Source organism: Haliaeetus albicilla, chromosome 13 (assembly GCF_947461875.1).
Source record: "Haliaeetus albicilla chromosome 13, bHalAlb1.1, whole genome shotgun sequence".
Classification (NCBI taxonomy): Eukaryota; Metazoa; Chordata; class Aves; order Accipitriformes; family Accipitridae; genus Haliaeetus; species Haliaeetus albicilla.
Genome location: NC_091495.1, coordinates 28359043 through 28386930, shown reverse-complemented (window position 1 = coordinate 28386930; position 27888 = coordinate 28359043). Strand labels below are relative to the sequence as shown.

Here is a 27888-nt window from a genome sequence, read left to right as displayed (position 1 = left end):
CTTAATAGACACTGACTAAAGTCTGAAATTCACAGGAAAATCTGGTAAGATTAAAGATTTTCCCATTAAAAAGGACAGCTTGTCCAACTAACTATTCCAGATCTCTAGTCAAGGAGAAGCACATAAGCAAATCAAGAGAGTTTCTTCAAAGAAAACTGCCTACTCTGAAAAGCCATTATTTCCCACTGTGGCAAAAATTTACTGTTGGCTTCACTGAATTAGGGAACCATCAGCAAAGAACATGAGCAACATTGACAAACAAGAGCATGGTACCTGGAAAAAAGCGACCCACTCTTGGCAAAGTACATTGCTATTATTCAAAACCCAATAAGCAAAAGCAGGCTGCCACCAGGAAATCCATGACACAAGATGTTTACAGCAGTTGCCACAAAGGACCACCACCCAATGCAGAGGAATGCAAGATACAAGCTTGATCAAAACACAGAGTCAGAGTATCCTCAACCATAAGGAAGGAGTTGAAAACATTCTCTGCAGGCTCTGCTCTGCATTCAAATAGAACAGAAAGTTATCTTTCAAAAAGATGAGTATCTAAATGATAAGGCTGATGTTAAAAATATACTTTCAAAGTGCATCCCCTGAGATTACAGAAATGCAATAAGGTCCTGCACAGAGGAAACGAAGAAGAATTAGGTAGTTTTTAAGGCATCACTTTTAAAACTCATTATAGATAGCACTGACTTCATATTGGTGACAAGTTCAAATTCAAATATGCCAGCTGGGTGTCCAAGAGAAGGCTGTTATCCCATTGCTGCTGAGGGACATTTTTGTGTTTAGTTCAACTAGCCAAAATGGTTCAACGCCTGTGATGTCCAGAACCGGGTTCATACACATTGAGTCAAACAAGCCATCCTCCCACAGGAGAGCCCTATAGCACCATGTTTAGCCATGGCTGGTAGAGGATGGCCATGGATGCATTAGGATGTAAACAGGCCTCAGACTCGGCCCAGAAATCACCAGAGCAACGAATGCCAGGACAGGCACTCTGGGGGTGCTCAGGCATTAGGGTTCTAGCTGAAGACAGTTTTGTTGTAGGAGAGCACAGCAAAAGGATAATGCAAAACACGGTATCATGCTGCAGCAATTCCTGAATGAAGAACCAGTTTTCTAAAAAAAAAAAAACCTAGTGGAAACTGCCCTTTAACATTATTATGCAGCATACAGTAGACAAGGAAAACCCCCTAGTTCAGGTTGTAACAGGATACAGTCTGAATAGCAAACAGCAGCTAAAAGGCAGATAAAAGCCCTCTTCTTAGATTGCAGTTCTGTTTAATTCCGTTTGATGGGTATAGGTTTTGATATTCCATTCTTCAGTAAACAGCTGGAGGACAGCAACAGCTTAAAGGCTAATGACACTCTAAGAAGTTTAGCACTTAAGTTGAAATTTCCAGAGTACACAGCAAGTGAAGGGGACAGAAGTAATGAAAAATACAAACACACCACTCTTTTCTAGTAGGTATTTGCAATGGCTATAGCGAAGAAGAGAGCACATGTTTCACATTAGGACAAAAGCAAGACTACTCAACATTATTTTTGGTTGTTTGCACAAGATTATGAACGTTTCATGTCAGAACATGCTATAGTATGCTTGAAGAAAATATAATAAGCAAGCTATTTGTAATTTTTTCTCTACCACGAAATTATCTTTCACGATACAACAGTCTAAATTTTCAAGAATAGGAACTACTTTTGACAGCATAGTTATAAAACATGTTTACATTTTTTTAAAATAAAAATTTTAGAAAAAAAAACACTTCAAAGATACTAGAAAGCAAAAAGGGGCAAGAAAAAAATATAAGCTTTAAAACGTAACCCAGTGACAGCATTGCCATTACAAGTGCAGAACAACTTTTTTAAACTTACCTCTCCTCCGTTAACATACTCCATCACAAAACACAAACGATCCTTTGTCTGGAAGGAATATTTCAAGGACTTGCAAAGAAAACAGCAAAACCAAACCAATTATCAACATGTATTAACCCAATTTCTTGCACTTATAACTGTAACAAAACTTAATTTTATCCTCTTAAGCAGACAATTCTGACTTGGTGAGAACTTTCAGAGTAATTAAAAGTGTAACTTCCCATCTGGAGCTTGAGATTAATTAATACAAAAACCTTCATGTCTTCCCTTATCTCTGCCACATAGCCATTGGTATGAAAACATCATGCTAGTTATAATAAAATACTAAATATTTACTAAAATACACAATTTTATACTGCATTTCTCACTGCCATACATGGTACCAGCTATTCTCACTCATCATATTTTATGATGTCCACTTCCACAATGACCATGACAAGAGAGATTACCATAGTCTTTTTTATTTCTCCCAAATGAAATCTTAAAAGTGATCTTAACCTCCAGCCTGCTTTCATTTCCAAAGCAAGCACTCTCTAGTTTCACATACTATGCAACATTAAAAACAGAGTGCCAAATGAATATATCTAGCTACATATCATTTTAAAATTGTAGCAAATGTTATTATCTTAATTAAAATTTTTTTATTTTATCAATGTTGATTTGATGTTCCTTGGAAAAATGATACCAAAGAAAATCCACAGATGCAGGCTTGGTCTAAAAGAAACAAAATGCAGTAGAAGTATATGTAAAAAAAATCATAACAAGACTCAGGTGACTTCAATACTGCATGTCTCCTTAAAATATTTACTTAATAGTATCAGAAATATATAAAGATACAACTGCAGTAACATTGTTGCATGATTTGATTGGAATTATGCCTACTCCTGCTTACCTTTACACTCTAATTTAAGAAACTTCAGGGGATCTCATTTCTCTTGACTGAATTTCCAACAATATTTTGGCCAAGCAATGTAAATGCAATCCTCTGCTTTCTAAAGGGTTTGTTTATGATTTTTTGAACAGGAAAGTTTCCATGTTATACTTTGATACTTTAATACAAAAAAGAAAAACATTTTCCCCTATCTTGAAACACAACATGTTAATTATCTTTTGAAACCAATGAAAATATTTTCTAATATATTCTCCAAGGAGAGGAATCAGAATTATTTCTACAGAAGAAAGTCAGTTGTAAAATTAAAACTATTAATCAGAATTTGAAATGAATCTTAAAATTTTCATCTCCTTTTCAGTATTTTCCTTTTATTAAGTATTAACCATATGAAGACAAAGATATTGAAGTGGTGGGGGTTGAGTTTTGTTGCTCCATGGGCTACTTATGCTGAACAAATAGTTATTTTTATCATTTTATTGAATTCTTAATTAAGTTTTCTTGGTAAAAACTACTTACTTGACACCATGTGAAATCAATAACTTTTATTAAAAAAGTGTTCATATACAAAAATCACAAAAATTGCACAACAGTTATATTCTACAACTAAATTTGTTTTCAGTGCAGTTAAGCTTTGCAAAATTATTAGAAACTTTATTTCTGAACTCTTGAATACATATTCTGATAAAGGATTATCATAAGCACCAGATAGCTACTGCTGGTTTACAAATCACCATGAGGAAGACTTTAAATTTGTTTGTAAGTTCTGTTCATAATGGAATACCCATCATGTTGAAAATTACCTGATAATGTACTGAAAGCTAATTCCTAATACTTACTGTTAAAAAAGGGTGTCTGGTGTTTTTCAATACTCTGCTTTCTGTAAGCGTATGAGCCACTTCATCCTGAGAAGTAAAGAGTAGAAGTAGGTCTGAATTAAGATATAAAATTGTTATTTTATTAATTAATGAGGAAAAGGTCAACACTTTGGAAAAGAGAAAGCTACAGTACAGTGTTGGGAAAATGAATGAACCTGAAAGAAACATGACAAATAATCCACATTTTTTGAGAAAAGATTTTAAAGTGAATTTAAGTTTGGCAAAATACAATGTAACATTTTATTTTACTTTATTTTTCTTATTTTCTTGCTTTAAAATGAAGTCTTTAACTTTATATCCAATGCAGGGAAGCAGGAAATGATAATATTGGATTTGATAGTTTAAAAATACAGTCATCACAACTTTGCAGTTCTGGTATGAATCATCTGCACACATCTACAGAGAGGCGGAATCAATTTGCAGGAAACATACACAGGTAGTAGTAACTGACAGGCAACTACGGGACCTGGTCTAATCTAGCCTCATGTTGAGTAAAGACAGTTTTTCTGTTTTTAAACATTCGCTCGGTTTGGTGTTTGGTTTGTTTTTCTTTAAAACCAGGTGGCTGTACAACCCCCGCTCCCTCCCTCACCCGCCTGTCCTGTCCTGTCCCGATGAGCAGTGCTCCTCTGCTCCTCGACGGGCCGACCTCCTTCCCCGCGGACACACACAGACCTGTCCGACCTCCTTCCCCGCGGACACACGCGGACCTGTCCGACCTCCTTCCCCGCGGACACACGCGGACCTGTCCGACCTCCTTCCCCGCGGACACACGCGGACCTGTCCGACCTCCTTCCCCGCGGACACACGCGGACCTGTCCGACCTCCTTCCCCGCGGACACACACAGACCTGTCCGACCTCCTTCCCCATGGACGCGGACCTGTCCGACCTCCTTCCCCGTGGACACACGCGGACCTGTCCGACCTCCTTCCCCGCGGACACACACAGACCTGTCCGACCTCCTTCCCCGCGGACACACACAGACCTGTCCGACCTCCTTCCCCGCGGACGCGGACCTGTCCACGGGAGCTGGGAGATGTCCATGCAACCCCCGCCCCGTCTCCCGCCAGATTTTGAGAAAGCGGCCATTTGGAGAGAGACAGCGGCACTCCCCTTCCTGTCTGTGAGCCTGAAGAGGGAAGGTTAAAGATGAGCCCTGTGCCAACGGGAGAGAAAGAAACTACCCCAGGGCTGCCAGGGGCCGGACCTAAAGGGCCTGAGAGGCTCTGGCCTGGTTTATCCATCTTCTGTAGCACTAAGCTACCACTGAGTATTATAGTCCACAGAATTGAAGACTAACTTAATGTGACTCAAATGTCAACCATAATCCTGCAGAAGTAAATATATTTAGCCAGAGTATACTTTATTATTGCTACAAATAATACCAATATATCTTTATGGTACTCCACATGCTTATCAGACTAAGCTCTGAAGATAAGGTATTATTAAACTAGAAAGTAAACACAGATGTCAGGAGTTTTAAATTAGATTTTAAAAATTGTCAAAATAGGAATTTAAACAACAACAACAGAGTTAGGAGTAATAAATTATGATGCCATTTAGCTGAATAGCAGTGCAACACTGAGTGTACACAAGACAACCACATATTTGGAGAAAACAAAACACACTTCAAGGAGAAAAGCAAGCCTGAAGTTTTACTTATTTATTTATTTTTAAACCTCAGTGGTTCACCAGATATGGGGCATAAAAAGCTGGCAATGGTGAGTTTTTCTAGCATTGCCTCAGAAGTTTGTAATACTGGTAGCAGTTTCCTGGTAAGTGTAATACTCATCTGTCACGAAAATTTAGGATCAACAGACTTATTATGAACTGGACAGATGCTATACAGCCTTCTAGATACAGCTCTCAACGCACCACTTTTCTGCTTCATATTATGCTGTTACAGGTATGACCTTCTATAGTGTATATTATATCGTTATGGTTGGACTCGATGATCATACGGGTCTTTTCCAACCTAAACGATACTATGATTCTATGGTTCTGTAACGCATTATAGGCTGAGGTGGTACTGCAGATCTATTCTACCTAGTGACTGTATCCTTAGCACCGATCTCGAGTTAAATGTTACTGATAAATCCCCATGGCATACTTACACACTGACTGGGCTAGACAGCTAAGTTCAGGCTCGAGTCTGCTTTTGTTTTTAGGTTTGGGAGGAATGGAAAAACTGGTATTTGGTGACCACAGGGAAAAAAACTATGATCACTCAACTTGTGAAGATCTAAGCATAGTCTATTTTTTATTCTTTCATGTTTCTTATCAATATGCAACCATACTATGGAAAACTTAGAGGGACTCCCTTCAAAACTAAATTCCAGTTCTGAGGAAGTCAAATTTAAAAGACTGAGGTGCTCACATTGTCATTATGGGATGAAAGGCATCTTTCCTCGCACACTTAATCTTCTTGTTAGTCTACAAATAGGCAGAAAAACAGACCCTGGTCTGCTTCAGGGAGTGCCAGGTTCTGCCCAATCACTGAGCTAGCATTCTGTTTTCAGGTAAACAGATCAATGAACACTGCATCCCTGACCCTTCAAAATTTCTCTAGCTTCATACATCTGTGAACAAGAATTTTTGCTCAACAGAGACAAAGTCATCTGAGAATCAGTTTTAACCTTTCTAAAAATTCAGTGATAATGTAGCAGCCAGCAAAGTAAAAGGAAAAACCTTAAAATTAAAAAATGTGTTTTGTATTTTATTGATACAAAGAAACCAGCTGAAATGGTCTGAAGGCTGGAAGGGTATAAAGGAGCAGCAGCAGCAGAACAGGAACTCATAGCAGTCAGACATAAGACTCCCCTGAGGACCCCCTGGGTGCCACAGCTGAGCAGAGCACTGGGAAAGGATATTACTCTGGAGACTGGGCCCCAGCATGCAGCAACCAGATACGTTCTGGGACCCACAGGGCAACCCACAGAGATTGCTGCCATTTATAAAGTCTTACAAGGAGGGCCACCAAGATGCTCCTTCCCATGCAGGATCAGGAGAACACAGCAGCGATACCCTCCTTTCTTTCTGCATCTCCTGATTATGAAGAAAAGGGCACTGTGTTGCTGTTAGTCCAACTCACATACATGCCGACTAGCCTGCCAGTGCATGCAAAACAGCTGCTAAGGGCACAAAGAACTCACAGGTCAGTCTCTTCTCTGCTGAAGACATAAAATTAAGTCTCTCCCCCTATACCAGGGCTGGTTTCAATGAAACTCAAGGAAATATAATTTTCTTTGAGGTTTCTACCCCTCTATCAAATTTAATCAAAACTGATCAACACATTCAAAAGTTATTAGAAAGTGAGTCACGGACAGACAAATGAACACAGAGATAGACTGCAAAACACTGCACGCCTTGTTTTCATAGGCCAATAGGAAGATTAGAAAAACCTGAAGGATATTTTAAAATAAAATATATGTTAACCACAGTAGTTCCCAGCCACATTCAGTTTTTACAAATACTGGTATTGTTAGCCTCAAGCATTCAAAAATCTCAGTCAGATCCACATCCCTCAAAAACTTCCTTGGGACTACTTTCAGTTGTGTCTCATGGTGATAAAAGCATGTAGGTTTATTGCTCTCAACTTATTCTGTGCAAGTGGGATTCGAAACTTTAGAATTGCTAGAAACAAAGCTCAGAGTAGATGACCTTCATATTTAAACTTAGTAAAATTATGACCAAGCACAAGATCTAGTAACGCTAAAATAATCAAGTTTAAGTGACTGGACAATGCTAGTTTAAGCCACTTCTTCAGACATCAGCTTCAGACTTTTCTTGTTCCTCAAAAACTGAAAAAATGAAATTGTTAGCCCTATGCACAGTAATCTTATCTAACGTAGAAAGAACAGAGCACAGGCCCACTAAATTAATTGCATTTATCTGAATAAACCTGCAGTTGACTTAAAAAAATTTTTAAGTATATAATATACCCTACAATGCACTTTTTCTTGTTTTAAACTTGGATTGCACTATCTTCCTGCCCAGTGAACCCTCTCAATGTTTTCACACACTCTAGATTAAAAGGCACTGGAAAAAGAGATGCAAAATGGGTACAAATACTTTTTTGTATTCCTGTTTTCTGAAGATACACACATATTTCTAACAAACTCGGTTACCATAAAAAAAAAAATACACCTTATGTATTAGATATTGATTATTCCATTAAAAAAAAAATGACCCAATATTAAAACTATAGCCTTCCTTACCTTTGCAATAATGACTTCTTTCTTCAAAATCTTCATAGCATAGTATTTCCCACTAGCCTTCTCTCGGACCAGGATAACTTTGCCAAACGTGCCTTTGCCCAGTAGTTTTAAATAGTCAAAATCATTCATTGTCTGTCAGGAGCAAAGAACAAGGATTAACAAGACTTATGCTATCCAGTTCCAATATGTACATAAGTGTGTCCACATAAAACCAAATGCTGTTATTGATATAATAAGAACAGTTTACAAAAATAGGTACACTTCTATGATTAAGTTCATAGTAGTTAACTGTATCCTTAAACCACTACGACATATCATACGATAGTATTATTATAGTTCTCTGAAGTCAAGTACTGCACAGTATCCTACACACACACATACTTGTTTTCACAAAGCACACACAGAGCAAAGTCTTAGCCTATACCAGCAATCCATGAATTCTCCACATCTAAGAAAGCTCCTAAACTCCTGTGTTACAAGGGACACAAGAATGTGGCGTATCAGTAGGTTTTGTGTAACACCAACCACTGCATTGATGGCTTTTCTGAAACACACATGATCCTTACTACAATATTATACCAATGAGACTCTACAACAGTCTTTGCAGTAGAGGTGGACTTTTAAAAGTTTGAGTACAGATTACAATTACGTGGTTTTTACATTAATCAGTCCGGCTCTGAAAAGGAAGAGGTGGCAAGTTTTCCTCTTTCACGTGACTCCCTTATAGTGACCGTTCAAGCATCTAGTATCGCCCTAGTTTTGCAGGTTAAACATAGTACATCCAAGAGCTGGTTCTAGCAACAGACAGTTAGAGTCTAGTAGGTTTATCAGCTCAACTGGAGTGTCACACACAGAAAGAATATGACCAGATAAGCAGTTTAGCCACTTTCATGAGCACAGAGCTTGAGTCAATGATCATCTTAGTTCTGCAAGTTCATTTCACAGCCTGTTCACAAGCATCAAACCTATGGTCTATGCATTAGATGCAAAGATGAGGATGTTAAAAACAGCACAATTCTGAGAATGCAGTGAATGCACAGGGTCACCTTGAATTGACAGCAGGGTTTCTCTGGCCAACTCAGGGCCATCATTGGCTTCCACTGTGTTTCCACAGCACATCTTTCAGCGTGCTGTGTTACTGGCTTGGTTGCAGCACCACATAACCACACACAGACCATTAAGGCACCCAGGAACCTTGAGGAAAGCAGTTAAAAGCTCTGAAAGACAACACGCTCACCTTTTCTTGTTACTGTACTGTCCTGCAGTATCAATTCCTTCCTCCTGCAGTATCAAGTATCTTCCTTCCTTTGTGAATAATACAACTCAAACATTTATAAAGAGTAATTATACTCTGAGTCTCAGTCTTGCTAAGTTAAATATACTTAATCCTGTTTACATGTGAGGAAAAGAAAAGATTGTGCTTTATCTTTCATCTTCCTAGTGTCTCTTTCTATCACTAGTTGCAGCCTCAGGCAGTTTTCTTGAATACTGGCATTACAGATAAACTTCTACTTGTGTCTTCCACAATGGATTAGTACTTTCCTTATCTCTACCAGAAACACCTCTAACAGTGCCTACATATCTCACACACATTCCAAGTATAGAGCTATCGGGCATATCCCTGGTGTGCAATCACAAATAGTGGAGGCAAAATATATTCTCTCTTGTGAGAAAGAATAAAAGGCAAAATTTCCTTCTGAAATTATTTATTCCTTTAAACTCAGGTGCACAATAATATTACTGTGGATCTGAAGTTGCTGTTGACAAACTGTGAAAATAATTTATACAATTGCTCAGAGTCAGTTTGAAATCTGCTCACATAAGGGGCAGAACTGAAGTTCCATCAACCACTTTAATGCCGTAATTCCTTAGCTTTCCTTAGCTTTTGTGTTCAGCCTGCAACTTAAAAGCTGCAAAGGGTCTCCAACAGACTACTTTAGGTAACACCTGGATAGCCGGATATTTCAAAGCTTTATTAAAGAGAAGATGCTTTCCATCTATCAATTTTCTAGCTATATCAGCAGGAATTAAATCTTTTTCCCATGTCATGGTTGATTGGTAGCTTCTAAGCAAACTATCCTTGGTGAATTCCATTCTTTGCTCACATGTAAACTTACTTAAATATTTTGCAGTGACAGATTTTGTTTTGCTGCCAAAACCACCTCACATCAGGAAGAACAAAACTGCATTTATGCCAGTAAGAAATATGAGTAACAGATTTCTAAGGCTCAGTATACTTTTTACCTAAAGCAAACTCACTTTACACAAGTGAGTGTAAAGTTACAGTTTATGACCACAGACAAATCCTTAAATGGTCAACTTTTCCAAAAACTAGTATAATGTGTTACAATTAGTGATGCATGATGTAGTATGTAAAGTTGTGTGCAAACACTATGTGGCTACTAGTACTTAATCAACTAAAGGTAAGTCTTTTCAAATATCACAGTCAGTACTTTGGAAAGTCAGGTTATCTACTTCAATATTTCTATATAACCATCAAGCAAAAACAACTGCCTTTGTGCTAAAGCAGTGAAAATTGACAAAAACACAGGAAAAATCCAAAATGCATTCAAAACACACTTCAGGTGGAAGGTGAGTAATTCAGGGCAGAATCCTCTGTATCTTCAGCCATAAGCTATCGTGTTCCCCGACAAAGAATGGCTAACAGCTTTACTGATAAAGAATACTGAGTTAGTGACTACAACAACTTATCACTTCTAACAGTCAAAAATTTACGGGATCATAAGCAGCCTCAAAGGGGTAACTTTTTCCCATACTTCTGCTCTTCTTTGAGAGGCTGGACTTAAGAGAAAGACCATCAGAGTCTGAATAAAACCAGCTCAGAAAAGCAGCCCTTTGCCCACACACAGGAGGAGGATCTTGGCTCAACTGATCACAGACATGGGTTTCATGCTAAGGGCAGCAAGCCAGTCAAACCAAAAGACTCATTCGCCCAAAATTTGCTTACATAATGTTCATCAAAGCAGTCATTAATCTAGCTGCAAGCTCAGTGAAAACAAGTTAAAAATTATATGTATATTTATAAATGCAAGGTAATAGGTTTGCAAGATTTTGAGCTGTGGCTTAACAGCAGGTTATGGCAGTAGTGCTAATTCTAAGAATAAAGTCTCCCGATGCTCTCATTCTTCAGAAGCTCAGCAGAAGGTTTAGAGATGATACACAGTGCAGGGTAACTCATAAAGTCTGCCAAAGAACACAAGACCTTGGGAGATAAAAACACAGATGCCATAGCTAAGGGTGTACTGAAAACTGGTGGAAAAATGGAAATACTTCCTAAACCTGAGGGATGTTGGTAAGCAAGTTTGGAGGCTCCCATAAGATTGGATTCTTTCTCCTTGATGATTTTCCCACATTTTCATTCCTACTGAACTCTGAGGATTGAATCTTTTTCCTCATTACATTACTTTTGGTTTCCTCTGAAAAATCTATTCTTTACTCATCCTGCACCCTGGAAAACAGATCTGTAAACAAAGGAAAAGCAATGAAGTTACAGGAGACTGCATCACCAAAAGAACCATATAATGTTTAGCCTTCTGTAAAGCCTATTTACTCCCCTGTGGATGATCTGTTAAAAAAAATACACCTTACTACAGGTGTTGAAAATCCCTACAAGGAAATAATTTTTTAAAATTCCTAATTTGCACAAAGATTATACCACTTGGAGTTTTCATCTAACTTCATCAAGAAGAAACTCTACTTACAAAGAATAGTACAGCAAGAAATAAAAGCAGTTTGCTAAGAATTTCTAGTGTTCCGAATTTCAGTGATGCTATTACTGTAAAACTTAAGTGGCACATTGACACCATTAAAAATAATTGGGGGGAAAAAAAAAAGTGCTTTTGGTTCTTCCAGTTAATCTGGCCAGGGACATTGCTGTCATGTCTGTTCAAATCAAGTTCCACATCCTAAAGACTGTTTTCTTCGTAAACCTTTTGCTACCTTTTTAGAGAAGAACAGGCCCACTCTTCTCTCTCATTTCTTAATCTGATTATGCTCTTCTACTCATATGTATACCATCTGGCGCATGCACAAGCAAAATTCACTGGGCTTAGATGTAAAATCAGGTGACAAAACAAGCCTGTAGGACACATTGTGCAAAAAATCCCTGAAATGAAAAGAAATCCAATACCAAAAATATGCAATAAAAATGCATTAAGTCATTATAACTGAAATGGTTATGATTATATTAACAACTACAAAAGCTTAAAGAGAAGCTTTTCAGAAACATTTCTACAAAACAGAAACAGTTCTAAAAAAATGTATTTTCCCAATTTCAGTTAACACAGAGGGAGTGACAACTCCCCGTCATTATAGTCACTTAACATTTTTGATTCCAAAACCTTCTGAAAACCTTTTGCTAAAGTCTTCCAACAGTCAGAAATCTGCAGTGGGATTTTGAGTTGTGGAAAAAAAAAAAAAATCCTTACGGTCATTAGTATGCTCTTCACTGGCTACAAAAACTCCATTCTGGTCTATTATTAGGTGTTGAATATCACCGTTTTTCATTTCACCTTTGTTTTGTAGAGTTTGCTTTTGGCTTGTTGCCAAAGTCATTAAATATTCTGCAGCACTGCACATGCACTGTCCCGGCATCTTATTTCAGCATTTTTTTAAAGTGTAAGCGGCAAGACAGAAACAAAACTGATCTTCCTACTCCTCCTGTTCCCACAACCCCTTTTGTGGTATGGGAAAATGCACTGCACTGTGAACAAGGAAAGCATACATTCCAGTTAAACTACTTATATTAGACAGCATCAATTTTGACACCTTGAAAACACTTGTTGTTATGCAGTGGTTTTGTACTCCACTAAGAGGATACACGGGCTTGGAATAGTGCTCAGTTCTTTAATAGAGCAAATCCAAATCCCTTCCACATAATCATGCTGCCTTTCAGAAAGACTGACACATCTCGAATGCTGCCTCTGTCTTGCTGTTACTTATCATATTTTACCCTGGAGCACAATCATTAAACACCGATGCTGCAAAGCTAAAAGTTCAATGTTAACCTGACAATGTATGATGAGAGTATTGTTACAGCTGTATATAATGAGGTTTTACCTTTTGCTATAGCGGAAAAAGGTTAGAAAATTGCATACAATGAAACAACATGGAAGAGCTATGAGCTATGTTTGCACTGCAAACTCATGTTCTTAAAAGTTAGGACATGGTAGAACTGAGATTTCCTATGACACCTTTGTTATATTCATAAGGGTATAGTTTTCAGGCACTGATTTTTCTATGATTGTTGTTTCATATAGTGCAATGAACAAAACATGCTCTATCAGTAAAGGCACAAGTTCACTATTTCTTTTCATTGTTCACCATTCAAAGGCATTCAGTTACATTAGCTCTAAGACTATTTTGCTCTGTCAGCAGACTTCCACTTAGTTTTCTACAGGTTTCACTTCCAAGCTAGAAAGAATGAAGCCAGTCCTATAGAAACAGGTTATTATTTCTCATGCAATTTCAATGCATTTCTTGAGCCATGTCAATGCTGTATAGTAAATGAAAGACAACTGTTTGAATGATCCATTCGTCAAGAGTAGTCTGTACTTACAGAAACACAGGACAAAATGGAAACACAAAATAATAAGCAAATTTTTGTGTGGCACTGAATCTTTAAAACATGCACTTAGTTGTGTGTTTGTCCTGTTGACTTTGGAGATACAAGTATGTTACAGCCAACCATATACATACTTCTACTTACACCAAAAGCTGTGAAGAACTGCAAAAAAATAAAACATTGTATTCTCTTACTTCATTGAAAACTAAAGCAGAGTTATTTTCCCAGATAGCAAAAAACAAGGTCATTAAAAGCCAAATCCTGCTAGTCTTTCTCATGCAAATTATCTAATTTGTACTGGGTATTATTTGCATGAGAAAAGGGGCAAATCTACTTGTCTAAAGAAAATATTTTATTACCATACTTCTAGAAGAGTAAACAAACAAAAAGGAAAAGATTAAAATAATATTCAAACAATAAGCAGAATGTTAACATGTGCCTGAACAGTTAAACTTTGTTTTTCAAAAGTGCTGTATCAGATAGCATAACAAATAAATAAAACTAGACCAGTTCAGCTTTATTGAAATAAAACAAGTACTTCTATGCTTGTAATACACTGAAATTTATGTAGAAATACTATTCCCTGTATATTGTTTTACCCAACTAGACCATTCTACAAAAGTTATTTACATATTAGTCTTGTCAGTTATTTTTTAACGTCATTACCTTTCTTTTATGATGGGTTGTTGAAGCATCCATCTCTTCTTCTCCTATATTGTCTATCTGTGAAGTTGGACTACAGTTCATCCTCTCCTCTTCTTGCCTCTGAAGTCTGTCTGCTACAGCCTGGATTGCTTCTGTCCATTCTTCCCTATCATGAACAAGCCAACACCCCTATTAGAAACTCATAAAATACATCCAAATAAATGGTTTATAATGTTCTTCACGTGCTACATTGCTTCAATGTTTAATTCTCATGTTACACAGCACAAGACTCATATAATCACTTCAATTTCCTTCCAAATTCTGCATTATGTTAAAGGCAGTGAAGTTGACCAGCATCAAAAAGGATCACTGCACAGTTAATTTCAAGAATTACCAGTGCCTGATTTTGTGAATATTTTAATAGTGAAAACTTGAAAGCACATGGTCCAGGTCTAATACAGCTCAGAGCACAGAATGTCATCTCCTATCCGATACTATCTGATAATAACTTGCTATTTTAAGAGACTTTTTGGTATTCCCCTTCTCTGCAAGACATTTTCACAGAAAATAAACAAGATTTATTAAACCATGCCCTGTGTTCACCTCCTTGTCTGTCTCCTCTTAAAACTCAACATGTTGGCTAATTTCAAATTCCCCTGAGAAGGAGGCCCTCAAAGATAATTAAATTCCTACAAGCATCATAAAAACCAGCAGCTGCACAGAGGGGCAGGCCCAGATGAGGGTTTCTGTGGAGGGACAAGCAGGGGCAGCTGAGCCCATGGCTATTCTGTGTGCTGGCTAACCAGCACAAATACACCAGCCGGCCCATCAGCATGCCGTAGCCCCACACCAAGTGCAGTACCTGCTGCTTTTTGCTGAGCCAGCAAGGGATATGGGAGGAGTCTGGTGGTATTACTGAATGCAGTGGGAGGTACTACACCACATACACAGAGGAAAGATAGGGTGGAGAAACAGTACCAAGGCAGAATTTAAAAAATTCTAAGTGAATATACTAATGAAAGAGAAACAACAGAAAAAGCAAAGTTGTTGGTTATTTATTGATACAAACAATATGAATAAAGCCAAATCATAGTACTAGTCTCAACAGGACAGATGCCCACAGTGGGAAGACTCAGTGCATCTAACCAGAGACACAGTCTAAAACGTTTTAGCAAGGTATACAATCCCGTATCTCCTACATGCTTTTGATGCATCAAAAAAGTTAATTCTTAAGAGTTTGTCTATATTTACTGAAACAAGAAAAACTAATAAGCAAACAAATTATAACAAACATACTGCTTTCTGTGCCAAAAGAAGGAGCATATTAGGATGAGTAAAAGGAAAATTTAAGACAGCGAGGCTGGAAAATACTTCAATGCACGCTTCCATTGTTGAAAGTTTAACACTTCAGAGACATATCATGACATAGTTTTGGCTTATTTCAACACACTCATCCCACCTACTCACAGGCAACTCTTACACTAGCTATGAGCTCAGATAATATTTTACAGAAGCGGACTTATAAATTCTTCAAATAACTGTTCAGATGTGCTCAGAATGTCACAGTTCCAAGTGCTGATCATTGTGCAGTCCCAGCAGAGACTGTGCCAAGGCTTCTGCATAAAGAACACAGAAGGCAAAACAAAAATAAAACCCTCACCGTTCCTCCGGAGTGTCTACATGGAACGTCCTCTCTATGACAGTGGTCCACTGAAGACATCTGATAATGAATGTGTTTGGCTTTGGTCGCTCTGTTTTCATTAGTTGACATTCTAGAGAAATACATGACATTGTCTCTTTTATACATTGCCAGTTAATGGGTGACAAGCAAACAAAATTACTTAGATAAAAATACATATAGCTTATGTATACCCACCCAGCATGTATCCAGCACGTATAAGGAAATACAGAATGGCAATATAACCATGGGCTTCAACAAAAAGTAGCAGGTAATAATCATAAGGTGAAGAAAGCAGTCAGAGGAATTGATGGAACTTGTTGCCCACATACAAAGCGCAATCTCCATTTGCAAACTAGGTCTGTGTTATGAGAGTAAGAAGAGTATGAGATCCCGGATTGCTCTAGTATGCCAAGGTAACAGCAGTAGCCACAGGCACATTTTTCCATCTGTACCTGGCAGGAGGAATATGACATTTTCCCTTCAATGGTAACCATGCCACAATTACCCACACTACTGTCACTTCAGGATTAGATTTATTGTAAAATACCCTATCTGAGGAAACTCAGATGTTGAAACTAGCCTGATTATTAAATATAGAATAATCCCACACACACCCCCACTGGGGCTGCCCAGGAAATCTAGTTCTCTTTGTGCCCCAGTGCAGAATGAGGTCTACCTATGCTATTTCTCATAAGTATTTCTTTAAATTCTTTCTACAATCACTGAAAAGTAGAAATTTCAAAACCTCTGTAAGCAAACTATTCCATCCAACTATGAGAAAATTAATTATTTTTATAGTTGGAAGATTTTTCCTAGCATTTAATGCAACTGTTCCTATCATTTAAGCATATTGTTTCTTGCCCTATTGACTAAATTATTTTGTCTTTTCAGCAGCTATCCCTTTTAGACATTTGAACGCTATTTCATCTCTGCAGTCTTCTCTGGCCTAAATCAGTTCAACCAATCTGTCCTCACAGGTTGTGCCTACAGATCAAGATCTTCCTTGTCACACAATTCTAGGCATACAGTAGACTGCCTATTACTCCTTTGTCACAGGACCACAGCACTGGTAATTCAGGCAATGGTTCGGTGAGACTGTGTATTAGATTTTATGATGTAGCATACTGCACTAAACATTACATCTGCAAAACACTGACCTGCTAGAACTCTTTACTCATGCAAATATATTTAAACATTTTTGTGAAGTTAAGGTTACTCTGTCAAAAGTGTAATTTGTTTTCCTGCAGCTACCACAAAACAGACATGAACATCATATCTCATGTTCTAGAATGCTCTCACTTGTTCAAAGCTGATCCAGATCAAATGCGTGATTTAAAATTATTCATCAGGTTCACAAATCAATCAATAATGAATATAGCAACAGAATTCCTGTTCACTTACAATCCGCTGTAGCTTCCTTTTGGTAGAGGTACCACCTACCAGTTGACCCCCACCTTTTACTGATGTAGTTGACTATTCTTTAGCATAAAACCTTGCACTTATTCTTGGTGAATTACATTTTATTTATTCCAGTTAATGTCAACACTTTACAGAAGTCATGTTATATGACATGTACCACTTCACAAGGCATGCTGTTCTTTTACAGAAATAAATTACATTGGCTTGACTCCCCCCCCCCCCCCCTAAATTCAGGGTCCTGAAACCTCAACCACATCATCTCCAATTTTACAGGAATGCATTTTAAATATTCTCCAAGGAACTGCACCAGACCCAGCAAATTTCTAAACACCCAACATACATAAGTACCCTCTACTCTGCTTTTGTTTTCTCTCTTACACCTTTGTTGCTGGTATTAATTGTACAAGATGCACACTCAATAGCTCACCTCCTGAAATGCAGCTGCGTACTGAAAATACATTAAAGCAACTCTCTTTAATATTGATAGCTCATAACGAGCTTAAAGCCTTAGTTCAAGGCATTGATTTGTATGCCTGAACACCTAAACAATTTGGGACACAATTATCTAAGAAATGGACTCTGTTTCCATAATATAAAGCCACAGCAAGTATCAGCAGACTTACTTGTACTGAACCATCCTTAATATAGGTATGAAAGAACTGATATTACGGGTGTCTTTGTGAGGATGCCTTGATTTAAGAACTTTTATGCATACTGCAATTTTTTTACTTGAAAAAGCAAAGAGTGGAAGTGGGTATGTCTGTTGATAGGATTTTTCTCTGCAGCTTAGCAGAACACCTCAAAAGCTTGACAGACACATGTATAAAAAACGAAAGAGGAATAAAGTAATTATTGCACTATGCAGGTGTGTACTCCTTGATGCACAAACTTACATAATAATTTATAGATGTATGGTGAATATGTAAGCCAGGCTGTTCTGGTCAAGGAGATGACATTACATTTAACAAACCTGCATACACTGTGGAGACTCAAAAGAGAAACAGTAATCCAACCTCACTGCTTTTATAAACTCAGCTAGGTCTTGGATGGGATGAGAGCCATCCTCAACATTTAGAGGAAAGAGCTACAGCAGGATGGACACAGGAAGAGGGAGTTTAACAGAAAAGCTAGAAGAGAAACAAGGAGGACAGAAGCAGATGACAGGAACTTGGGTAGCACGATGAAGCAGAGCTGCTTAGAATACTTAACCAGGCTTGTAGCTGGATGCAAATATTACTCATGAGATCAAAGAAACCCCCATCTTCAGGGATACGGTTGAAGTCCAAGTTATGATCATAATGACAGTGAGGCTAGGGTTAACAGGCTATTTTGTTTTCTTAAATTCCTCAGCTGTAGCTCTAAGGAAGGTGTTGGGCTACCTTTGTAACAGAGGAGACTAGAAGCATTGTCTGCTCTAAGATTATCTTATCTTACTCCTGACGAAACCATCATCTCATCTTCAATCCTATCACACTTCAATCATGTAGGCTGAAATTTTCTTTGCTGGGTGTATGCCTAAAGCTGCACACTGCTGGAAAATACTACTTCTGGAGACGAGACTTAAAACTTGGCAAACCAAGACCTTCGATATCCTCTTAGTATTCCTGTGAAAATGTAAGGCATCTGGCCATGCTACATGTGGGAGGGATAACAGTGCAGTGGGAGGAGGGTAAAAAAATTACAATAACAATTACTAAAGCATAAAGTCATTGAAAATCTATGCATTGAGTACAATCCAGAGGCTACAGCTATCTCCCGCCTCTACACCTGCTAAATAGAGAGCTTTCTCCTATATTCATAGTACCTCATCCTATTCCTTATACAACATGAAATAGCAACTATCTCATCGAGGCAAAATCCAATACAGAAAGATGGCATACAGCAAATTATTTACAGAAGAGATGTTGGGGAAAAAAAGACTAGGGTATAAAGGGAGAAGAGTTGAAATCGGACAGGAAAAAGACTGGAACCTGTGTGAGAAAGAAAAACTTGGAGATAGCTCGAGTATAGCTAAACTAGAGTAGGTAGTTTCAGAGAACGGAGGTAAAAGAAGCTGCCAGGGACAGAAAAGTGAGGTGACTGTGTTAGGATAATCTGATGGCAAAAAGGTAGAGAGTCAAGTCTGCAGAAAAGTCTGTACCAGTTAAAAAGCACATCCTCTCCAGTGCCTGTAATGGAGCCAAAGACTTTTAATTTCACCATTCATTTTCTGATTGTAAATGCATACAAAAATGCATACATTAAAATGGCATTAATTTAAGTTTGCCAACTCAAGCACGCAAAAATTGAAACAAAATTAAGCCTATGTCCAAACGCTATCTATAATACAGTCTTTACCTATATAGATAGTATACTATATATAGTGTAATAAATGTTATATTACATATTAGTATGTACATTATGTAAATCTGTATCTAATATATAGACATATTATTGGTACTATCTATATTAATTTTTTCAGACAGTCCTCAAAGTGATGATGCGCATTATTAACAGAACAAAACATATGGATGTATACACTAAGCTCTGTAACTACCAAAGAGTATTTACTCTCTACGATTTCATTACAGATGATTAACTAAATCAATTAAAGGTACTAAAAAATACCTTAGCAATTGAAAATGGCACTGAAAACATAAAAAACCAAAAATGCCATTTCACTATCACTGAAGAATGCTATTGAAAAATAAAATCTAGCAAAACTTAATGCACTTTTTTCATATTGTGTTAAAAGTGGCTAAAGATTTAATTTCCTTGTGGAAAATTAAAATTGAGTATGTTTGTATCCTTCCCTTCTGAAGCAAAAAGAGTTTCAGAAAGAAGTGGAGGACCAATGTATTTCTAAAAGTGGTGTGCTACCCATCCTTCTCAAGTAGATATAAGTAACTGAAGTCTGCTGATACTTAGTACACCCACAGGATTCATGTGCTGCTGTACACAAATGTATGGGATAAACAACATTCCTGTCATGACTGCAACATCAATAAAAACTTGTTTTGTAAATGCCTTTCACCTACAGCTGGGGGGGGGGGGGGGGCATCTATTAAGATGAATAAGTGCTGTAATACACAGTTACTGCTAATTACCAAAATATTTTTCTACTAATTGCTGGAAAAACCATAGTAGTTTTAGACAGAGACAATAGTTTGGAAACTACAAAATCACATAAGAATGAGTGAAACTGGCTACTGAGAGCTGGCTCCAAATGCTCGAGTGATAGTTGGGTCATTACCAAGAGTAGAGAACACTCTACCATAATGTCTTCAAGTTTGCTACTATACATAAACATATGTAATTAAAGGGCTGAATCTCAACTCAAAACAGTTGGAAGTCTAAATTATCATTTAAAAAGATGAGTAAGCCAGTAAACAGACAGACTCAACTTTGTGTTCTTGTATGCTAGCCATCTACAACTTGGAATTACACATTTTAATCCTAAAGCTTTCTGTCTTGCTGGGATTAAACATCAGTCATGAGAATTTTCCCCTTTAATATTAGAGGGGATGAAAAACCTTGGGGGAGAACACTTGTTCAAAGCAGCAGAATATGAAAATCAGTAACAGAAACTGACAACTCTGTTCCAACAAGTCTGTAGCACTCATTCGGCCGTTTTTGGATCTATACAGAAAATGGAAAAAAAATGAAATAAAACCAGTATAAAGAAATGCAACGGATGTTTCTCAAGTATTGAACTTCTCTTTTTAAAACAACAAAAAAAAGTCAGGTATATAGCAAAGGTTAACTTTCATCTCCATATCCACAAACAACCTGACAATTCTAAAATGTTAGACTATCTTTTTCAAATAGCTGCTACTATCTAAATTAAGTAGTTATGCTAGTTAAACTCTCCTGAGCAACTCTAACTACAAACTGTATTTCAAAACGTTCTGTTTACTTTACACCATTCTGAACCACAGATGACAAAGTTTGCTTGAAGCTGTAATTACTCTGCAAAGCTGGGAAGCCAATTAGAGGGCCTGAAACCTGCCAGTTCCAAAAAAAAAAAGCACAGATCATCTGTTCAGATTTTATTAAAAAGTTTAAAGTTTGAATTCTATAACTTTAACCCTATAATCACCAGTGGTTTTTTCCTAAATAGATTCATTCAGCATAAAAAATAGAAAGAACACAATTACCATTTTATTATTTCATATATAGAAGCTTTCAACTTCAGCTGAATTTGTTGATATGGCTAGACAAGAATACTAAACATACAAGCAGCCATAAAAAATTGCACTAAAAAATGAACAGAAGGTTGCATATTTGAGAAATTATTTCTAATACAGTCTGAGTTTTAGCACAAAAGATAATTTCCTGTGATTATCATACGATATAAAAGAAATAGTATCAAATCACTGGTTGCACTGTTTAGAATATATGCACTTTTAAATATATACATTGTTATCTATATACAGATACCTATATCTACCTATGTATCTATCTGTTTGTATTACAATTTAACCTTGATTTCTTATTCTTCTCTTGGTCTTTTCTTCACAAGATAAACACTTTTGTCCCATCCTTTGCCTAATCAGTTGCTACTCCCTTTTTTTTTTTTCTTTCTCACGTCGAAACTTAATTTAATGAACACACTGCTTACAAATACCTTTTTCCGTTACTCCTACTCTGCACTCCAATTCCACACTTTTCTCTGATGACCTTTTTTGTTAGACAAGTAGTAGACAAGTAGCAGAACTAATACACCATTTTCATAACATTGAGACAGGTACACGTGCTTTTGCTCATGTACATATGAAAAGCGATGGCTTTTACATGTATGTACAAATATATGTGTATACGCACACCCCCACAAACAACCTTACCTTGGTCCTCTCTCGACTCTCCCACTCGTTTACCTACTTCCTAGAGGAAACTTCTTTCCTGAGGCTTTCCAAAAGGCTCTGTCCTTTCTCACTACATTTTATCTATGGGGAGTATGACAGTTTAAAATCCCTTCTTTGGTCCCAACAAATGCAGTTTTCCACTAAAAATGTCATCCCCAAAACTGTTGAACAGATAATTTTTCTCCATTTTCCCTTTGATCTTATCAGTCTCCTCTTTGCATTCCTCATTTCTTACCCAGCTCTATCACACCAAATACAGGTAGCTTTTCAACATGGTCTGTCCCCACAGCCTGCCCTCATCCTTGGTATCACTCTTTATTCAGTATCTAAATGCCAGCCATCCTTCTACTGTTCAATTTCAGCACCATTTCTCAAAAGTATTTTTAATTTCTCTGTTTGCCATAGTGGTGCTCTTTCAAATCCTCCTTAAAACTCCCCTTCACCATGTCTTAAAACACAGGGGGGAGGGAAGGAGGGAGAGAGAAAAGAAGGGAGAAGAAAGTAAAAATCTAACCTTGACAATGGATTAGTTGTTGATGTGCTGAGACCACTGCCTGTACTACAGGCTAATACTGTCTCATTGTTTTATCATACTCCCCCCATCTGTTTGCATCCATCTGCTGTCCCTTGTTTTATATTTGGAATTTTAGTATTTTGGAGCAGGGAATGACTTTTTGTTCTGTATGGGTTGAAATCCCACTTCTGTGGGGCCTGGCTCATGACAAGTACTTACATGTGCTTTGATGATACAACAACATATATGAGTGCATAATAAACACAAAAAACTTAATTATATTCCTTGAAGCTGAAAAGGGTCCATCCATCATGCTGGAAAGACTTTTATTTCCAATACTCCCAAAAGTACTGAAGTAGCATCCATGTTTTTCTGTCATTACAATTAGTTTGCCATTTGCCCCTTCATGCAAAGAGGGAGAATGAAAATAGGAGATTTCTGCATGTTATTTTTGTGTTTTGCCTGGGGTTTAGTTTGTTTTCATGGAAGACAGTAAAATTATACATTCTTCTCTTTCATGCAAATACCCCAATTTTATTTATGAAACTGGGTGTATCACACTAGCATAAAAACTTTCAGACCTGGCTATAAACTTTGACCTGCCATGCTCATACCAGGCCCTATTTAGAGATAATTGGAAATTACAGTATGCTATACTGGTGTCTGAGAAAGCACTGTCCATTAAAATGGAAGGATGAGACCAAGGAACTCATTTTCATTCATGACCCAAGCCAACAACTGAATCCAAACTTCTAAATCAAATGACAGAATACTAACTATACCACCTAGAAACCATTCATAAAGTAATATGAAAGCCTCCCAAAGAAAATTACTGATCCACTTTTCCAGAAAGCTAAACATTTCCCCATCCAACACAGACAGTAATATTGGTTATACACATTAGATTTGGGTTCAAATTTCCATAGATGCATTTGCATATGCAGTACATTGCACATACATTGCCTTTTTATCCCCACAAGTATCTTCAGTGTTGAATGAACATTACTTATTTAATTGCATCATTATTATTTTAGAATTAAATCTATATTGTAATTGTAAGTATCTACAGTTACATATTCTCTCTGGGTTCATGACATCCAGTGTTGTGACAATTCAAAAAACTGGGACTTTAAACTTAAATTTCACTGAAAAGTTAATTGTGGAGTTGCACACAAGGTCATGTCTAATGCCAAAGTATTTTGATGCATAATTTAATCTCACTTAAAACATACATATATTATTTTCCCACCCATTTATTTAGAGAGTGTCTTCAGAATTCTTTATAGCCCTAACATCACTCCCCTGAAACCTTTTAATTTTCAGATTTTGAAGATTTTTAAATCCCAAAAATAATAAAACCTTGTCTCTGGCCCACTGAAAGATTAAGACTAGGAAAAAGTAGCACAGCTTCTCCATTTAGAATAGCCAAGGTTCATCGATAATCATTTCTGCAGAGAAAAAAAAAATAAAATAAAGGAAAGGTTATAAAAGGTTACCTTCTCACAATAACTAAAATTTGCTTTTTCTTTTCAAAGACAAGAAAAGGGTAGCTGTACCACAGAGTGCTTAGAAAGCACTATCTTTCAAGATAGGAAAGAAATTCCAGGTGACATCATTTTTGGCCAAAGCTCAAAGGCTACTGTGAAAGGATACAGCTCTTCCCAATTATTCCCCATGTAAAGATCAAAATGAAGGCAGAGGGCCAATTCTTAGAGATACCTCATCCCAAATGTGCTATGTGATTACCTACATACTCATTGCATATGTGAGAAGTATTTTCTTATCTGTAAAGCCACAAATGCTCCTTAAGTAGAACTGAAGTAGAATTCTTCCCCACTCTGTTTTCCCTAATAATGACGATGATCAAAGACCACAGTGGTTTACACAAAGCAATGTTGATTCTACTTATGCAACACTGAACCAGTTAAAAACAGCATTGTGAGGCTATGTTGACTGGGGGGGGGGGAGGCACTGAGGGTATACATCCTGTCACCCAGAGTACTAGTTTTGTTCCAAAGAAGCATAATGGAGTTTTAAAAGCCAGGACATTTTTTTCAGGCCTCTGCCTGTACACAGAAGTTATATCAATCGAACCCAAATTATTTTTAAACTGGTTCTGACTGCATAAATGCCTAAGCAAAAGCAATTTACATTAACATATTTTATTTTGCAGTTGAAGTGGGCTAGGAATGCACACCCACTCAGTTACCGTGACTCAGTCAATCAAGAGTATCTCTTTAAGCTACAATAGCTTGATTACTTGCAACTGCTTGTCTCTACCTGAAAAGAGCTGAACTGATTTTGAACCAGCCGATTCAAGTAAGTTCACATTTCTGAATTTACCTCTGAAAACCAGTATCAACCAGGTTTAAGTTTCCGCAATGAATTTCCCACCAATGTAATTACACGGCCTTCCTTTATCTTTAAGCGTATGGTTAAGATACCATGGCACAACTTTTTGTGAGTATACATGTCAGGGCGTGAGCATTAAGGAAGTAAAGGCATACTTCAAATACACAGCTCTTTCTACTCCCAGGTTAAAAAAAGGCAGCTCTGTTTGGTGTAAAATAAGCTGGCTCCACAGGAAAGAGACCAGAGTGATTGCTACACACTACCCAGTGTCACCAGATCCGGGTGATTTGTTCACCCCGGCAGCCTCGCGGCAGCTTTGCAGATGCCGAGCAGGGTGCTCACTGCCGCCTTTCCCACGTGCCCAAAGGCAGGGGAGCAGTGGCCACGGGGGGCAAAATGAAGCCCCTGTCCAGGACACCAAGGGGCCAGTCCTGTATCCTTCCTTGGGGCTCGGCTCCATCCAGCCCCCCTCTGTCATACCCTTCGGGCTGTTTCACCTTCAGGGACATACTTGTGCTCCAAGGAAGAGAGGTCCCTCACCTCCATTTCAGGCCCACGTGGTTCTCCTGCATTTTGGGAGCTGGCAATGGGCTGATGTATGCGAGTGCACGCTGCCTCAGGCTCTTCCTCTCTACGTAAAGCGTCTACCTGTTTACACACCCGCTTCCCAATGCCTTCCCCCCACATTTCCTCCCAGATCACCCCAAGGAAAAGGGGTGGCCTCTGGGCACTCCATCCTGTGACAAAACACCACCCAATGAGAAAGGCTTTATTAACAAAGACATTTAGCACTGGAAGCACTGTTAGCAGTATGTAAAATAACTTCACTCTCTCCGGTGTTCCTGTCATTCCCGATGGAGTACGCCGATGACACAAGACCAGGGAGAGAGAACTGCTCAGGTGTGGGACTTTAAAGTTATCTTGGAAGAAATCAGGGAGCCACTCTAGGGAAAATGATAATATGCCTGGGAAAGAGTCTTTTGCAAAAGTAAAGCTGGTGTCACAGGAGTGGAAGGCAGTGGACGCTGGTGGGAAAATATCCATATGATGGAAGTAACTAGTTTGACAGAGCTGGATATAAAAGTTTTAAACTACAGAACAAGTATCATACAAAGCAGAGCTGTGCTAACTTTCTGGTGTTCAACTCCAACAGTAGTACAAAAATAATACCACAGCCTTGGCCTTTTCTGCTTAAATAACAAGCCATAAGCAAGAGCCAAAGATGTCTATCATTTGGAGAACAAAAAGTAGACTGAGACCACACTCTCACTTTACAGATAGCTACAAAGATTACATGAAGATAGGACTGTAAAGACATATCTTTAAGTCCCTGCCAACCTAATCAAGATGGTATTAACAGTGATCTCACACTCCATCTGCCTGGCTAGTAATTTATGAAAAACGTACTTCACTACTACAGGAAAAATATGTTGCACTGCTTGTGGCCACAAACCTACTGCAGCAGCTCAGGAACTCTTGGATGAGAGGCCGTGAGACCAGTTCTTGACATTTACCAGGTACTGCCCATGAGACCTGATTCATTCATACAGCAATTTTGTTTGTTTGTTTGTTTGCTCTGCTGATGATCTCATCTTCAGACAGATAAAATAGCTGACAAAAAACTTACAGTCCCTTGCAGTTAAGAGTGTAATACCACACTGTTTTGCTTTTCATCCTGTGATTCTACACAGGTACTTCACACTTGAGAAAAACTCATCTTGCTTACCAAAACTGTATTTCTTCAATTAATATTGCATGCCTGTTCCTTTAGCTTACGTTGCCTAAGAATCAGACCCATGGGGCTTGTTACTTGCAGAAAGGATTTTCTTTTCTTTTCTTTTTTTTTTTTTTTGAGGTTGGGGGCAGGCAGTGGTGGTGATGGTGTCATTTTGGAAAACAATAAGAAATCTTCCAATTTCCATGAAGGCAAAGTTCAGGGGCGGCATTCTAGTATCAGAATTACATAAGATGACCTCTCGGTATCAAAACAAAACACAAAAAAACCCGCAACAGTATCAACACACTGGAATTAATTGCTAATTATGCATTTCTTCGCTTAGCAGAACTACCGTTTAGATCATCCTTGTTGCTGCAGCAAAGGAAGACAGGATATGCAGTGAAGAACATGGTAAAGCAGGACTAAAAACTATACTGTATTTCTACAAATGTTCTTTCTGCTGCGCATTGGGGAAAAAGTATCCACGAAACTACCAACTGCTGTAAACGAGTAAGTTAGGATATTCAGAGTAATAACTAAGGAATAACAGCCTATGATCTAGTCAGTTCCTACACATATGAACAACTTAAAGACATCACTGCTTTTTATGCTGAATAGCAACAAGGCAAAATGAGCCTCTGATTTTATTAGAAGGCTGGCACGCTCAATATCATTTGCAAGACTTCTGTCACAATCAGAATATGCAAAGTTTTCCTCCTCTAGTTGTGTGACAAGACATGGGCTTGGAGCATGAGATTATTTTCTTACCAAATAAAACACCCAGATGACTTTGTATACAAAGGCTGTCAGTCTCAAGAACAATTTTATGAAGAAAATAGGTAAATTCGGTCTCAGTAGCAATTGTTCCATCTTCAGCAATGCAGATGAAGGGAACCCTTTCCCTAAGTACACATGCTCTTGTGGCTGCAATATTCCTCTACAAAACTAAACACCGCCATTTATTGTATTGCAGTACACTGATACGATTTTGAAAGAAATTGGGTAAATTTTCTAGTGTTCCTTTGAAAGTTTCTAGCTATGATCCACAGCTCATACTCGGGGAGATTTTTTGCCCCCTTAGTTTTGCTCCTCAAATACTTTCATTTATGTTCAGAAACACTCTTCTACCAATCTTACTTTGCCAGATTAAAAAAATCCTTCAGATTTGTCTTTTAGAAACATTCTTGGAAAACAAGAAATCAAAATGTCTTCACTTTACCCAACAGATACACACTTTGTAGCTTTGCTAATATATGCAAATTGTCT

General features: G+C 37.8%; 1 protein-coding gene across 3 annotated transcripts in view; it reads right to left on the bottom strand.

Annotated features, from left to right (window-relative positions):
• Positions 1-27888, bottom strand: part of AKT3 (AKT serine/threonine kinase 3) — a 163285-nt gene that overhangs the window by 50901 nt on the left and 84496 nt on the right. For all 3 annotated transcript variants that reach the window (XM_069800617.1, XM_069800616.1, XM_069800618.1), the window contains exons 4-8: positions 15756-15867; positions 14117-14261; positions 7867-7998; positions 3610-3675; positions 1882-1950 (exon numbers count right to left, since the gene is read on the bottom strand). In XM_069800617.1, the coding sequence (XP_069656718.1) occupies positions 1882-1950; positions 3610-3675; positions 7867-7998; positions 14117-14261; positions 15756-15867 (524 nt within the window). The remainder of the gene's footprint in view (positions 1-1881; positions 1951-3609; positions 3676-7866; positions 7999-14116; positions 14262-15755; positions 15868-27888) is intronic.